A 14,949-nucleotide genomic window follows, 5' to 3' on the forward strand; every position below is an offset into this window, starting at 1 on the left:
CCACATTTCCCAACAGCTGCAATGAGTTAGGCTGTTAATTTGTGAAAAAAGTACAGGTTGCATTTATAATTCGATTTGGTGGCTCATGCCATTTATTTGGCCCAAGGACGAACCCTAACGAAATTGATGAAAATCCGTTCAGATTTAGATATAGCTTCCATATATATTTTTGTCCGATTTTATGTAAATTGTGCACCAAACTTCCATGGTATATCCGATTGAGAAGAAATTTTGAACAGCGTACTCAATTGAGTCTCGAATGACGTGTGGTAAGTTTCGTTGAACTCGGGTCCGATTTAGATATAGCTCCCATATATTTTTTTTTGTCCGATTTTATGTATATGGTGCACTTAACTCTCAGTGTTTGTCCGATTAAGACGAAATTTGGAATAACGTTTGGAATACTGGGTTTTTTTTACATAACTGAAAAATAACTTGGGTGGCGTAGGGGATGATAGATACCAAGCAACGGCTCTGATTGGCTTTAACATGGCGAAGTCCAGGCTTATCTTGGTCCCTCTTTCATCTCAATTGTGGACACTGACCTCCCCGCGGTGCCACCTGGGGAGCTATTTTCATCACCTAATATGTGCCGCGAGTTCACCCATAAGAACTATAAAAAAATGCGTTGAGGTGTCGGGTTAGTTGCCCACTCTCGGAAAACCCAACCTACTATGAAAAAGCAAAGAAAAAGAAAACCAAACACCCCAATGATGACCACTCCCGCAAACGTATAAAGGACCACGATCTGCGAATCTGCACTTGGAATGTGCACACGTTGTACAGAACAGGCGCAGTGTTCGCTTTGGCGGATGTACTCACGAAGTACAAAACAGATATTATTGCTATACAGGAAATGCGATGGAAAGGGACTGGCGTAAGTAAATCAGATGATTACGCCCTATATTATAGCTGCCATGAAACGAGACATGAATTTGGCTGCGGAGAATAAAAGACCTCGTCTCCAGATTCACTCCACTAGATGAGCGAATTGCTATAATTCGTATAAAAGCGTAGTTCTTCTACATCAGTCTCATTTGCGCCCATGCTCCGGCCTAAGATAAAGATGAACAGACCAAAGACATATTTTACGAGCGCCTAAAAACAGCAGATGACCGTTGCCCTGGCCATGGCATTAAAATTCTGCTAGGAGATTTTAATGCAAAAATCGGAAGGGAAAATATCTTTGACCCCACCGTCGGAAAATTCAGCCTTCATGAAAAAATATCCGACAACGGCATGAGGTTGATTGAATTCGCGGCAGCAAAAAACATGATAGTTAGCAGCACCAGATTCAAGCACCTCGATATACACAAGGCCACCTGAATCTCTCCTGAGCAAGCAACGAGAAATCAAATTGATCATGTTGTGATAGACGGAAGGCATTCATCCAGTGTTTTAGACGTCCGATCGATCCGAGGAGCGAATATCGATTCCGACCATTACCTTGTGGCAGCCAAGGAACGCACCCTTCTTAATATAGCAGCAAAGGCGCGATCTAACACAACACGGAAACTTGACGTCGAAAAGCTGCAAACACAACAGGTAGCCGAGGCCTACTCCGCTCAACTTACCCACCTGCTTGAAGAAAGCACTTCTTGTTCCGATAACAGTATAGAAGCATAATGGCAAAGAATTGCCCATTCCCTACAAACTGCAGCAAAAGCAACACATGGGTACCAAAAACCACCACCAAGAAACCCATGGTACGATCAGGAGTGTCGTAATGCTATAGAAATGAAAAACGCAGCGTATGGGTCAACACTGCAGACCATAGCAACACGTTACGTGATGGAGAATTATCGGGAGAAAAGGATGGAGGAGAAACGTGGAGTCAGAATGAAGTCCGGAAATTTTACCAACGAGTAAAACACCAAACCGAAGGCTTTGGTGCAGGCACATCCTCCTGTAGAGATGAAGAAGGAAACCTGAAAGGAGCATTTTGAAAAGCTTCTGATCATCAAATAATGGTGGTGAAGAAGAGTGTATACCACCTAGCCAAGATAAGGTCATAAAATCAATTAATCGGCTCAAGAACAATAAAGCAGCAGGAGCCGATGGGTTACCAGCCGAATTATTCAAGACTGGTGACCAGATGCTGGTCAGGAACATGCACCAGCTGATTAGTACAAAAAAGTAGACAACACGATATGTGCCAACTATAGAGGAATAAGTCTCCTTCCCATCGCATATAAAGTGATATCCAGTGTGATGTGTGAACGACTGAAGCCAATGTTCAATGACATCATTGGACCATACCAATGTGGCTTCAGACCTGGCAAATCCACCATTGACCAGATTTTCACTCTTCGCCAAATCCTGGAAAAGACCCACGAAAAACACATCGACACGTACCACCTATTTGTTAGGGCTGTCAAAGCCGCATTTGACAGCCCAATCCGTTCAGAGGTGTTTAACGCCATATCTACGTTCGGAATTCCTGCAAAATTAATACGGCTATGCAGGATAACTTTAAGTGGCACAAGGTCAGCAGTTAAAATAGGAAAGGACCTATCGGAGCCCTTCAATACCGAACGAGGATTTAGACAAGGTGACAGTTTGTCGTGTGATCTAGTTAACATCCTGCTCGAAAAGGTCATACGAGACGCAAAGGTGAACAGAAATGACACTCTGTACACCCATCAACACATGTTACTTGCCTACGCCGATAACATCGATATAATGGGCGAACATTGCGAGCGTTAACAGCCACCTTTGAACAAATTGAAAAGGGGTCTGCCATAGTGGGTCTGGTAGTAAACGGCGTGAAGACCAAGCTGATGATATCAACGCGCAAGACATTCAGTATACTCGGGCCAACTGTGGATCTTTGAAACTACAACTTCGAGGTAGTTAAAGATTTTATATACCTTGGTACCGTTATAAATAAAACGAATGACATCAGTTTTGAAATTCGGAGAAGGATTTTGATGGCCAACAGATGCTACTATGGTTTAAGTTAGCAGTTAAGAAAACACCTTTCCGCCAGACCAAACTCACACTTTACAAGACGCTGATACTACCCGTGCTATTATATGGATCTGAAGCATGGATACTTGCGCAAGCAGATGAGACAGCTCTAGGGGTGTTTGAAAGAAAAATTCTCCGAAAGATCTACGGGCCGATCTGCGTCGACGGTGAATATCGGCGTCAAATGAACCACAAGCTTTACAATTTATACGCGGACATCGACATAGTCAGTCGTCGAATCAGTCGAATGAATGAGAATGCCCCAGCTCAAAAGTCATATAAAATCGAGCCTACTGATGGTTCCCGTAGAAGAGGAAGGCCACGAATTAGATGAAAATACCATTTGTGGATTTGCGCACAAGACCGACGCGCTTGGAAATATTTTTATACTCTTCACCACACTGTGATACAGGGTATTATGTCTTTGTGCATATGTTTGTAAGATGCAAAAATATTCCAGATAGACCCATGGTTCCTTTTGAGAATATGCATAGAATCACTTTCTGAGTCGATTTATGCATGTCCATCCGTCCGTCTCTTGGTGTTAAATTGTAAACAAAGTACAGGTCGCATTTATTATCCGAATTGGATGAAATTTGGCACAGCTCACTTGTTTGGCCCAAGGACGAACCCTATTGAAATTGGGAAAAATCGGTTCAGATTAAGATGTAGCTCCCATATATATTTTCGTCCGATTTAGGGTAAATGGTGTACCAAAGTCCCTATATATCTTTCGATTTGAACGAAATTAGGCAAAGCGTAATGAATAAGGTTTAGAATGATGTGTGCAAAGTTTCGTGAAAATCGGTTCAGATTTAGATATAGCTCCCATATATAGCTTGGCCCGATTTTAGGTAAATAGTCCACGAAAGTCCCTGAAAATCGTTTGATTTGCACGAAATTTGGCACAGCGTAATGAATAAGGTCTAGAATGATGTCTGCCAAGTTTCGTCAAATTCGGTTCAGATTTTGATATAGCTCACATATATGTCTTCGTCCGATTTAAGGTTAATTGTGCACCAAAGTCTCTATATATCTTTCGATTTGCACGAAAATTGGCACAGCGTACTAAATTACGTCTAGAATTATGTGTGCAAAGTTTCGTGAAAATCGGTTCAGATTTAGATATAGCTCCCATATATAGCTTCGTCCGATTTTAGGTAAATAGTCCACGAAGGTCCCTGGAAATCTTTTGATTTGCACGAAATTTGGCACAGCGTAATGAATAAGGTCTAGAATGATGTGTGCAAAGTTTCGTGCATATCGGTTCCGATTTAGATATAACCCCCATATATAGTTTCGGCCGAATTTAGGTAATTGGAGCACCAAAGTCCCTGGAAATCTTTGACACAAAGTACTGATGTAATATAAATTCTTCTCTGGCAAGTTTCCCCGAAATCGGTTCAGATATAGATATATAACAAAAACGTGTCGTCTGTTAGGATACATATGTAGAATATACCCAAAGTGGTGAAGGGTATCATATAGTCGGCCCAGTCCGACTTTACTACTTTCCTTACTGGTTTCTATATAGGCACCCTATCGCCCTGACTGTCAACTTGTTTAAGCTCGGCTTATGGAACAACCGTTCTGTAACAAGCCAGCTAAGTATGTAAGTAAGTAAGTAAGTAAGAAGAATTAACATACATTTGATTTAATTCGAAATTGTCTGCATAAGTCATTTGGCATTTTCCAATAACAGCTTGTAACATCGTCCATTACAACCATTACCAATACATACATATAAATGACCATAATATGATTTTGATTTACTGTCATAATTTAATTAATTATTGGTTGAATTGTGGAAAAATGGATGCATGGTTAGCTAACACTATTACTACGAATACATAGACAAAGAGGGTCTAAATGCCATTGACCACAACTACATATATAACTCACATACACATGTCAACGTATGTATGTCAAATAACCATATCATGAATATCCTTTTTCCCTTTAACGTTAAAAAAGGATTCAATATAAAAAAAGACAAATATGTGAGAATAAAATTCCTCAAAGGTGTCCATAAACCTGTAAACAATTTGTTTCCCTTCTGCTATGGCCATTGTTGTAGTATTACCACCAGCAAAAAATACAAATCATTAAACAATTTATTACAACAATTTGATGGTCATGCCATGGCAATTCAATTTTGTTGTTATTTAAATGTAATTAAAAGTGTACTCGGGATGGAATGCCAGGGCAGACAGACAGACAGGCAGCTAATACACAATGGATGGAGGAAGCGACTGAGTGCATAGATAGCCTGAAGGGTCGGTCTCTGGTCACTTATAGATAGATAGACATATTGACATGTGGGTGTGTATGAGTGTTCGGACAGGTTTGGCAGATGGCTATGATTACTGATGGTAATGTCATCGTCGTCGTTGTTGTTGTATTTGTATTTGCTGTGTGTGATATGTTATTTAGAAAATCTAACTTAATTAAAGTCGTCGATATATCGAAGTCATATGGGCAGATTGTACGATTGGCCCAGCGTGATAGATTCATATAAACCGAATTATATTAAATTATTAAACAATCAATCAGACGATTTAATATGAAAATGACGTATTGGCATTTTTTTGGGTAATTTTATTTCAAATTTGAAAAGGATTGAAAAAAATTTATTACAATTGAAAAGGATCCGAAATTTTAAATTTTATTTGTTTTTTGATTTGAGATTTTCCAAACTGCCACTTATTTTGAATACATGGTACGCAGCAAGGCAAAGAATTTATAAGAGAGCTGCATCAACTGGAAGAAAAAAGGAAATAAATAAAATATTATTAATAACAAGTGAAAAAGCGGTATGTTCGGCCAGGCCGAACTTTGACAGGTACTAGAAATGAAAATATAGGGAACATACCAAAAAGTGGACCTATACCGAAATTTCTAAAATCGGAACACAAATTTAAGAATTTTTAATGGATAATTATACCCTCAGCCTTATGGCTAATGAAGGTGTATATACTTTAACACGGTGAAAATTTAGATATAGCTCCCATATATATTTTCGTCCGATATTATGTAAACAGTCTCTATATATCTTTCGATTTGCACGAAATTTGGTACAGCGTGCTGAATTAGGTATGGAATGATGTGTGTTAAATTTCGTGAAAATCGATCCAGATTTAGATATAGGCCCCTTAAATATTTTCGTCCGATTTAATTTAAATGGTGTAGCAAAGTCCCTATATAACGTCCGATTTGTACGACATTTATCATATGGTATTGAATAAGGTATAGAATGATGTTTGTTAAGTTTCCTGGAAATCGGTCCAGATTTTGATATAGCTTCCATATATATTTTCGTCCGATTTTATGTAAATGGTGCACCAAAGTCCCTATAAATTCCTTCGATTTGCACGAAAATTGGCACAGCATACTGAATAAAATCAAGAATAATGTGTGGTAAATTTCCTGAAAATCGGGTCAGATTTAGATATAGCTCCCATATATATTTTCGTCCGACTTAAGGTAAATGGTGTATCGAAGTCCCTATATATCTTTCGATTTGCACGAAATTTGGCACAGCATACTAAACTAATTTTAGAATGATGCGTGTTAAGTTTCCTGAAAATCGGTTCAGATTTAGATATAGCTCCCATATATATTTTCGTCCGATTTAAGGTAAATGGTGCACCAAAGTCCCTATATATCCTTCGATTTGCACGAAATTTGGCATAGCGTAATGAATTAGGTTTAAAATGATTTGTGTTACGTTTCCTGAAAATCGGTCCAGATATAGATATAGCTCCCATATATATTTTCGTCCGATTTAATGTAAATGGTACACCAAAGTCCCTATATATCTTTCGATTTGCACGAAAATTGGCACAGCATACTGAATGAAATCTAGAATAATGTGTGTTAAGTTTCCGAAAAATCGGGTCAGATTTAGATATAACTTTCATATATATTTTCGTCCGATTTAATGTAAATGGTGTAGCAAAGTCCTTATATATCTTTCGATTTGCACGAAATTTGGCACAGCGTAATGAATATGGTCTAGAATGGTGTGAGTTAAGTTTCCTGAAAATCGGTCCAGATTTAGCTATAGCTCCTATATATAGTTTCCGTCCCATTTTAAGTAAAATGTGGACAAAAAACCTAAAGTTAGACCGATGGGTACCAAATTTTGCACAACGTATCGATGCTAGTATTGCCTAACATTTACCAAGTAGGAATCGGTTCCGATATGGATATAGTTCCCAATTATAGTTTTGTACGATTTTAAGTTAATTGTACACCAAACACCCAAAGTTACGCCTATTGACACAAAATTTTGCACAACCTACTGAAGTTACTATAACCTAGCATGTGGAAAGTTTTGTTGAAATCGGCTCAAATTTGGATAAAGCTACCATATATATTTTTTCCCAATTTAAATAAATGATGCTCCAAGAACTCAAAATGTGGCCGATATACACAAAACATACTGAAATTAGTATAACCTAACCTGTGACAAGTATCGATGAAATCGGTTAAGATTTCGATAAAGCTTTTATATATATTTTCGTGCTCATGTTTATCCAGTTGCAAGAAGCAACTCTATGTCTGATCAAATGAAAAATTTAGTATAGGTTGCAGAATGGCATGTTTATGCCATTCATATTTCATTTTACTGGTCCTTCAAAAATGCGACGTCTGTTAGGATTCATCTGTTGAATATACCCAAAGTGGTGAAGGGTTTCATATAGTCGGCCCCGTCCGACTTTACTGCTTTCCTTACTTGTTTAAGAATAATTTTTTAAGGACCATCCCAGGCGTGGATTTTTAAAGAATAATTTTTTTAAGGGCCTACAAGGCGTGGATTTTTAAAGAATAATTTTTTTCAAGGACCTACAAGGCGTGGATTTTTAAAGAATAATTTTTTCAAGGACCTACAAGGCGTGGATTTTTAAAGAATAATTTTTTCAAGGACCTACAAGGCGTGGATTTTTAAAGAATAATTTTTTCAAGGACCTACAAGGCGTGGATTTTTAAAGAATAATTTTTTAAGGACCATCTCAGGCGTGGATTTTTAAAGAATAATTTTTTCAAGGACCTACAAGGCGTGGATTTTTAAAGAATAATTTTTTAAGGACCATCTCAGGCGTGGATTTTTAAAGAATAATTTTTTCAAGGACCTACAAGGCGTGGATTTTTAAAGAATAATTTTTTCAAGGACCTACAAGGCGTGCATTTTTAAAGAATAATTTATTCTAGGACCTACAAGGCGTGTATTTTTAAAGAATAATTTTTTCTAGGACCTACAAGGCGTGGATTTTTAAAGAATAATTTTTTCAAGGGCCTACAAGGCGTGAATTTTTATAGAATAATTTTTTCAAGGGCCTACAAGGCGTGGATTTTTAAAGAATAATTTTTTCAAGGACCTACAAGGCGTGGATTTTTAAAGAATAATTTTTTCAAGGACCTACAAGGCATGGATTTTTAAAGAATAATTTTTTCAAGGACCTACAAGGCATGGATTTTTAAAGAATATTTTTTTCAAGGACCTACCAGGCATGGATTTTTAAAGAATAATTTTTTCAAGAGCCTACAAGGCGTGGATTTTTAAAGAATAATTTTTTCAAGGGCCTACAAGACGTGGATTTTTAAAGATTAATTTTTTCAAGGACCTACAAGGCGTGGATTTTTAAAGAATAATTTTTTCAAGGACCTACAAGGCGTGGATTTTTAAAGAATAATTTTTTCAAGGACCTACAAGGCGTGGATTTTTAAAGAATAATTTTTTCAAGGGCCTACAAGGCGTGAATTTTTAAAGAATAATTTTTTCAAGGGCCTACAAGGCGTGAATTTTTAAATAATAATTTTTTCAAGGACCTACAAGGGGTGGATTTTTAAAGAATAATTTTTTCAAGGGCCTACAAGACGTGGATTTTTAAAGAATAATTTTTTCAAGGGCCTACAAGACGTGGATTTTTAAAGATTAATTTTTTCAAGGGCCTACAAGACGTGGATTTTTAAAGAATAATTTTTTTAAGGGCCTACAAGACGTGGATTTTTAAAGATTAATTTTTTCAAGGACCTACAAGGCGTAAATTTTTACAGAATAATTTTTCAAGGACCTACAAGGCGTGGATTTTTAAAGAATAATTTTTCAAGGACCTACAAGGGGTGGATTTCCTTACATTTCCACCTATCGCATTACTCATTTGCACACACATACATACCTCTGTCATGGTGCTCCTCGAAACATTCAAGAATGTTGTTGCCTTCAGTATCACCGGCCTCTGGGAACGAACAATTATCGCAATTAACATTTTGCGATAACGTAAATCACTGTTTAGCCATTCCTGTGAATAGACAGCATCGCCTATGTCCTCGCTCTATGTGGGAAGATAGTTTATGACAATTTGATATGGAAATTAGTGCCTTTGTTCGCAATTAAACCAAAATGCACACAAACACATACACGGACTCATGTAGTCACCCACACACTTACCTTTATTATCAATTGTTGTCCATAATTGCATATCATTAGAATTTGTACCAACGAACAAAAGAGAAACATGAAGAGCATTACCAAGGTATCCGCCTCAACGCCAATGGTCATTTGAAAGCCCAGAAAGCACATAATAAAAGATGATGAAATGAAATTGACCAGAAGGCTAACACCGAACACTTCGTTCATTAGTGATGACAAGCTGCAAAGAGAATGGGAAATATGGGAAATTACATATGCAGTTGGTAGGGATAAAAGACAGGAATTGAAGAAGGTAGCCACGCCTTGCAGGATCTTGAAAAAAAATATTTTTTATAAATTAGCATATTGAAGGTCCTTGAAAAAATATTTTTTTATAAATCCGCATTTTGAAGGACCTTAAAAAAAATTATTTTTTTTTGTAAATCCGCACCTTTAAGGACATTGAAAAAATATTTTTTTGTAAATCCGCGCTTTGAAGGACCTTGTAATATATTTTTTGTAAATCCTCACCTTGAAGGACATTGAAAAAATATTTTTTAATAAATCCACACTTTGTAGGTCATTGAGAAAATATTTTTTAAAATCCAGGACTTTTAGGTTTTTGACAAAATTATTCTTCAGGATCTTGAATAAATTTCCGCCTCGAAGAATCTTGAAAACATTGTTTTAATAAATCCACGCCTTAAAGGATCCTGAAAAAAGCCTTTTTTGCAGGATTTAAAACAAAAATATATTTTTTAATACATCCACGCATCAACGGATCTTTAAAGAATACTTTGTAAAAAAATCGACGTTAGGTTGGTTTTCAATGTCCTTAATAAATCCACGCCTTGCCGAATCTTGAAAAAAAAATTTAATAAATCCATTACTTGCAGGATCTTGAAAATATTCTCTTTTAAAAATCCACGCCTTGTAAGTCCTTGAAAAAATTATTCTTTAAAAGTCCATGCTACAAGGCTCATGAAAAAATCCAGGCCTTGAGGTTAAAATGACCGACTTAGAGGTCTTAAATTCTTTTTATCAAAAAAAATCCACCCAGGCATTGATGGGCACCTGAAAATAATTCCTCAAAATTGTGATACTCACTGTATAATAGCCTGATGATATTTGATATTTTCCGCCAAAAATTTCAAATCTTCCGAATAATTTCCCGTCGGCCGATACTCCCTTAGCCGCTTAGCCAAATATTGAAAATGCATAATTATCTGTGTAGCCGCCACACACAAAAACAAATCATTTGCCAATTGTCCAGACATACAGGTATGACCCGCAAAATTTTGCGATGCATATAAAAAATAATACGACCAGTGGCCCTGCCACTGCCAGGGCACCCAACAGTAATACGGCAAAGTCCTGGGTATTGTGCGCCACCCCAACCACAGCTCATAGATTAAATAACTCACAGCTGTGTACAGATTATAGAACCAAATTAAAATCTCGTGGACCACCACAAAGCCCAAACTGATTAAATTGAAACGCCAAACAAATTGACGAACATAATAGGATTTTTGCAAATCCACATCCTTGGGGTAGATATTTTCAATTTCCTTCATGAGTATTGTTAGGACGGGCTTTTTGCGCAGCACACTAATGATTTTGATATCTCCGACAAAAACAAAGCCGATGTATGACAGGTTCATGGTCGCCTCCACAAAATTATTGCCATTTTTCATGGCCAACAGGACAAACATAATTTCCGAGAACAAGACAAAATTCATATTCACCATATTAATGATGAAAATGATTTTCATTAGGAGAGCATAGTGGCTACCCCGCTTGCCCCGATCCTCCTCGTCATAGGGTATTAAACCTATGGATTTAGCCAAAATATCTGCTTGTAAAAGGAATTTATTTAAGCCAATAATCTTCCCAGCCTTGGGCGCCATTGTTATGAATGAAGATTTCGTTTCGTCGATGTGGATTTCCGTTTTTGTTCCTGACGTATTTCCAATTGAATTTAAACTGACGCGAATGCCTGAAGCAAGTATTATGATTATGCCTGTCATTCAACAATCATATTTCTATAACCTCACTCACTAGCTCGCTCTTCGGTATGTCAATTAAATCCAAATCGAAATCATTAAGGTGGTTCTGGGTTTGTATAACTGTTCATTTTAAAATTAATTTTTAATTAGTTGAACTTTTTGGTGAGGGGAGTCGTTCTTCGAAAATTGGATAATGATTTAATTTTTGTACACATTTTAATATATGCTTATTTCAAGAACAATGCAATGAGTGGATTTCTGAATGAAAAAAATTTTCAGACCAAAACAAGGTGTGGATTTTTTTAAAGAAAAACATTTCATTTTTTCCAGGTTATAATAAAGGATGGATTTTTAAAGAATATATTTTAAGGATCTGCAAGGAGTGGATCTTTTAACAATAGCTTTTAAGGACTTTCAAGGCGTAGCCTTTTCAGCCATTTATATTTCTGGTTACTTGAAAATAACCTGAAAAAATGTTTTTAAAAAATCCACGCCTAAGGATAGACCTCAAAAATGTTTTTAAAAAATCCACGCCTAAGGATAGACCTCAAAAATGTTTTTAAAAAATCCACGCCTAAGGATAGACCTCAAAAATGTTTTTAAAAAATCCACGCCTAAGGATAGACCTCAAAAATGTTTTTAAAAAATCCACGCCTAAGGATAGACCTCAAAAATGTTTTTAAAAAATCCACGCTTAAGGATAGACCTCAAAAATGTTTTTAAAAAATCCACGCCTAAGGATAGACCTCAAAAATGTTTTTAAAAAATCCACGCCTAAGGATAGACCTCAAAAATGTTTTTAAAAAATCCACGCCTAAGGATAGACCTCAAAAATGTTTTTAAAAAATCCACGCCTAAGGATAGACCTCAAAAATTGGTTTTTAAAAAATCCACGCCTAAGGATAGACCTCAGGATATACCTCAAAAAATGTTTTTAAAAAATCCACGCCTAAGGATAGACCTCAAAAAATGTTTTTAAAAAATCCACGCCTAAGGATAGACCTCAAAAAATGTTTTTAAAAAATCCACGCCTAGGGATAGACCTCAAAAAATGTTTTTAAAAAATTTACGCCTAGGGATAGACCTCAACCCAGTAAGGAAAGTAGTAAAGTCGACGGGGCCGACTATATGATACCCTTCACCACTTTGGGTATATTCAACAGATAAATCGGACGAAAATATATATGGGAGCTATATCTAAATCGGAACCGATTTTCATGAAATTTAACACACATCGTTCTAGACTTAATTTAGTAAGCTGTGCCAAATTTCGTGCAAAGCGAAGGATATATAGGGACTTTGGTACACTATTTACCTAAAATCGGACGAAAATATATATGTGACCTATATCTAAATCTGAACCGATTTTTGCAAAACTTAGCACACATCATTCTAGGCTTCACTTAGTACGCTGTGCCAAATTTCGTGCAAATCGAGTGGTTTTAGGGACTTTGGTGGACCATTTACCTAAAATCGGGCAAAACTATATATGGGAACTACATCTACATCTGAACCGATTTTCACGAAATTTAAACCCCGTCGTTCTAGACTTAATTTAGTACGCCATGCCAAATTTCGTGTAAATCGAAAGATATATAGGGACTTTGGTGCACCATTTACATTAAATGGGACGAAAATATATATGGGAGCTATATCTAAATCTGAACAGATTTTCAGGAAACTTAACAAACATCATTCTAGACCTAAATCATTAGGCTGTGCCAAATTTCGTGCAAATCGAAAGATATATGGGGACAATGGTGGACTAGTTACTCAAAATCGGACGAAAATATATATGGGAGCTATATCTAAATCTGAATAGAATTCCACGAAACTTAACACACACCATTCTAGACTTTATTCAGTACGCTATGCCAAAATTCATGCAAATCGACAGATATATAGGGACTTTGGTGCACCATTTATATTAAATCGGGCGAAAATATATATTTGAGCTATATCTAAATCTGAACCGATTTTCGCGAAGCTTTACACACATCATTTTAGACCTAATTCATTACGCTGTGCCAAATTTCGTGCAAATCGACGAAATCGGACGAAAATATATAAATATATATAGGCACCGCTTACATTAAATCGGACATATATATATATGGAACCTATATCTAAATCTGAACCGATTTTTCCCAATTTCATAGACCTCAAAAATGTTTTTAAAAAATTCAGTATTTACTCAGTATTTTTTTATCCACTCTTAAGGATAGAGAATACAAAATAATTTAAAAGAAATCACGCCTAGGGATAGGCCCCAAAATATTTGTTATTTCTTTAATAATTGAAATTACTGTCGATAAACATTTTGTCTATAATAAGTTTATTTGTCTTTATTTAAATATTCACATTACCTGTTTTTTACTTTGTAAGCCAATAAATATTTAATTTGTGAGGGCGATGAAAACCTTTCGGTCTAGCCACAAATTAGCCTAGTTATAGCGGCTGACATATATATATATATATATATATACAGTCAAATACTTACAATAAAAAACTTTTCATTGTTCCTTCAAATGGTAATTTGTGAACGAACAGTATCTTGTTATCGTTGTAAAAAGTTGTATATTCTTCCTCATTCTGGAACAGACCAATAGATTAATGCTTTCCATTTCTTGGGAAATCGATAAAAATAGACAAGTAATCGATTTTAATATTAAGTGACATTTTATGTTTAACAATGGACATGACGGCTGTAGCTGCTATGTGGACATTTAAATGTTTTTAGTTCTTCAATGTATTGTTTTATTTGTCTGGAGCTTTTTTTGGAGATCATAATTGATTTATTGACAATGATTGAACATTACTGTAGATTAAAAAAAAGATGGACAGTTTTCGAGGATATAAAAATAAAGTAAGATATAAATATTAAAATAGAAAAGGCAAAACTTTTTTGAAGTCATACATGGGGAAAACTTAATTTGGAAGCAAGTGAAAACGACATTAAGTTCTACCTAGACGAATTATTTTTACCCTCCGCCATATGGCATTCATTACACTTAATTACGGTTAGGAACCGTATGAATCCAGATGTGATTATAATAATGTTATAAAAGATGTAATATTTTGCAGACAGAAAAATTACAATTTCGGCTATAACCATATAAAGGTACTGTCAACAAAGAGATCCACCAAGAAACACATGGCGAATTTGGAAGATGTAAAAACAGCGGCAATAAACCGAATTAAATTACAATGTTTTCTGGAAGCCTTGTGCTTTACCAGTATTTTCGAAGGATCTGTTTTGATGCCAAAAAATCCACGCCTTAGGATAGACTGTAAAAATCACATTTAAAAAATCCACGCCTTAGGATAGACTGTAAAAATAACATTTAAAAAATCCACGCCTTAGGATAGACTGTAAAAATCACATTTAAAAAATCCACGCCTTAGGATAGACTGTAAAAATCACATTTAAAAAATCCACGCCTTAGGATAGACTGTAAAAATCACATTTAAAAAATCCACGCCTTAGGATAGACTGTAAAAATCACATTTAAAAAATCCACGCCTTAGGATAGACTGTAAAAACAACATTTCAAAAAT

The 14,949-nt window shown here is 35.9% G+C and overlaps 1 protein-coding gene across 1 annotated transcript; it reads right to left on the bottom strand.

The window, feature by feature from the left end:
• Positions 1-5,673: 5,673 nt before the first annotated feature.
• On the bottom strand, positions 5,674-13,552 carry LOC133321623 (putative odorant receptor 85d; the record flags this gene model as incomplete). Its single annotated transcript, XM_061530706.1, has 6 exons — positions 5,674-5,730; positions 9,153-9,308; positions 9,425-9,626; positions 10,493-11,381; positions 11,440-11,497; positions 13,505-13,552. Coding segments are annotated over 6 exons (1,410 nt in total), but the record flags the coding sequence as incomplete, so codon positions are not given.
• Positions 13,553-14,949: the final 1,397 nt, after the last annotated feature.

This window comes from Musca vetustissima, unplaced genomic scaffold (genome assembly GCF_032173495.1).
Source record: "Musca vetustissima isolate MV318-11 ecotype Yass unplaced genomic scaffold, APGP_CSIRO_Mvet_v1 utg154663, whole genome shotgun sequence".
Lineage (NCBI taxonomy): Eukaryota > Metazoa > Arthropoda > Insecta > Diptera > Muscidae > Musca > Musca vetustissima.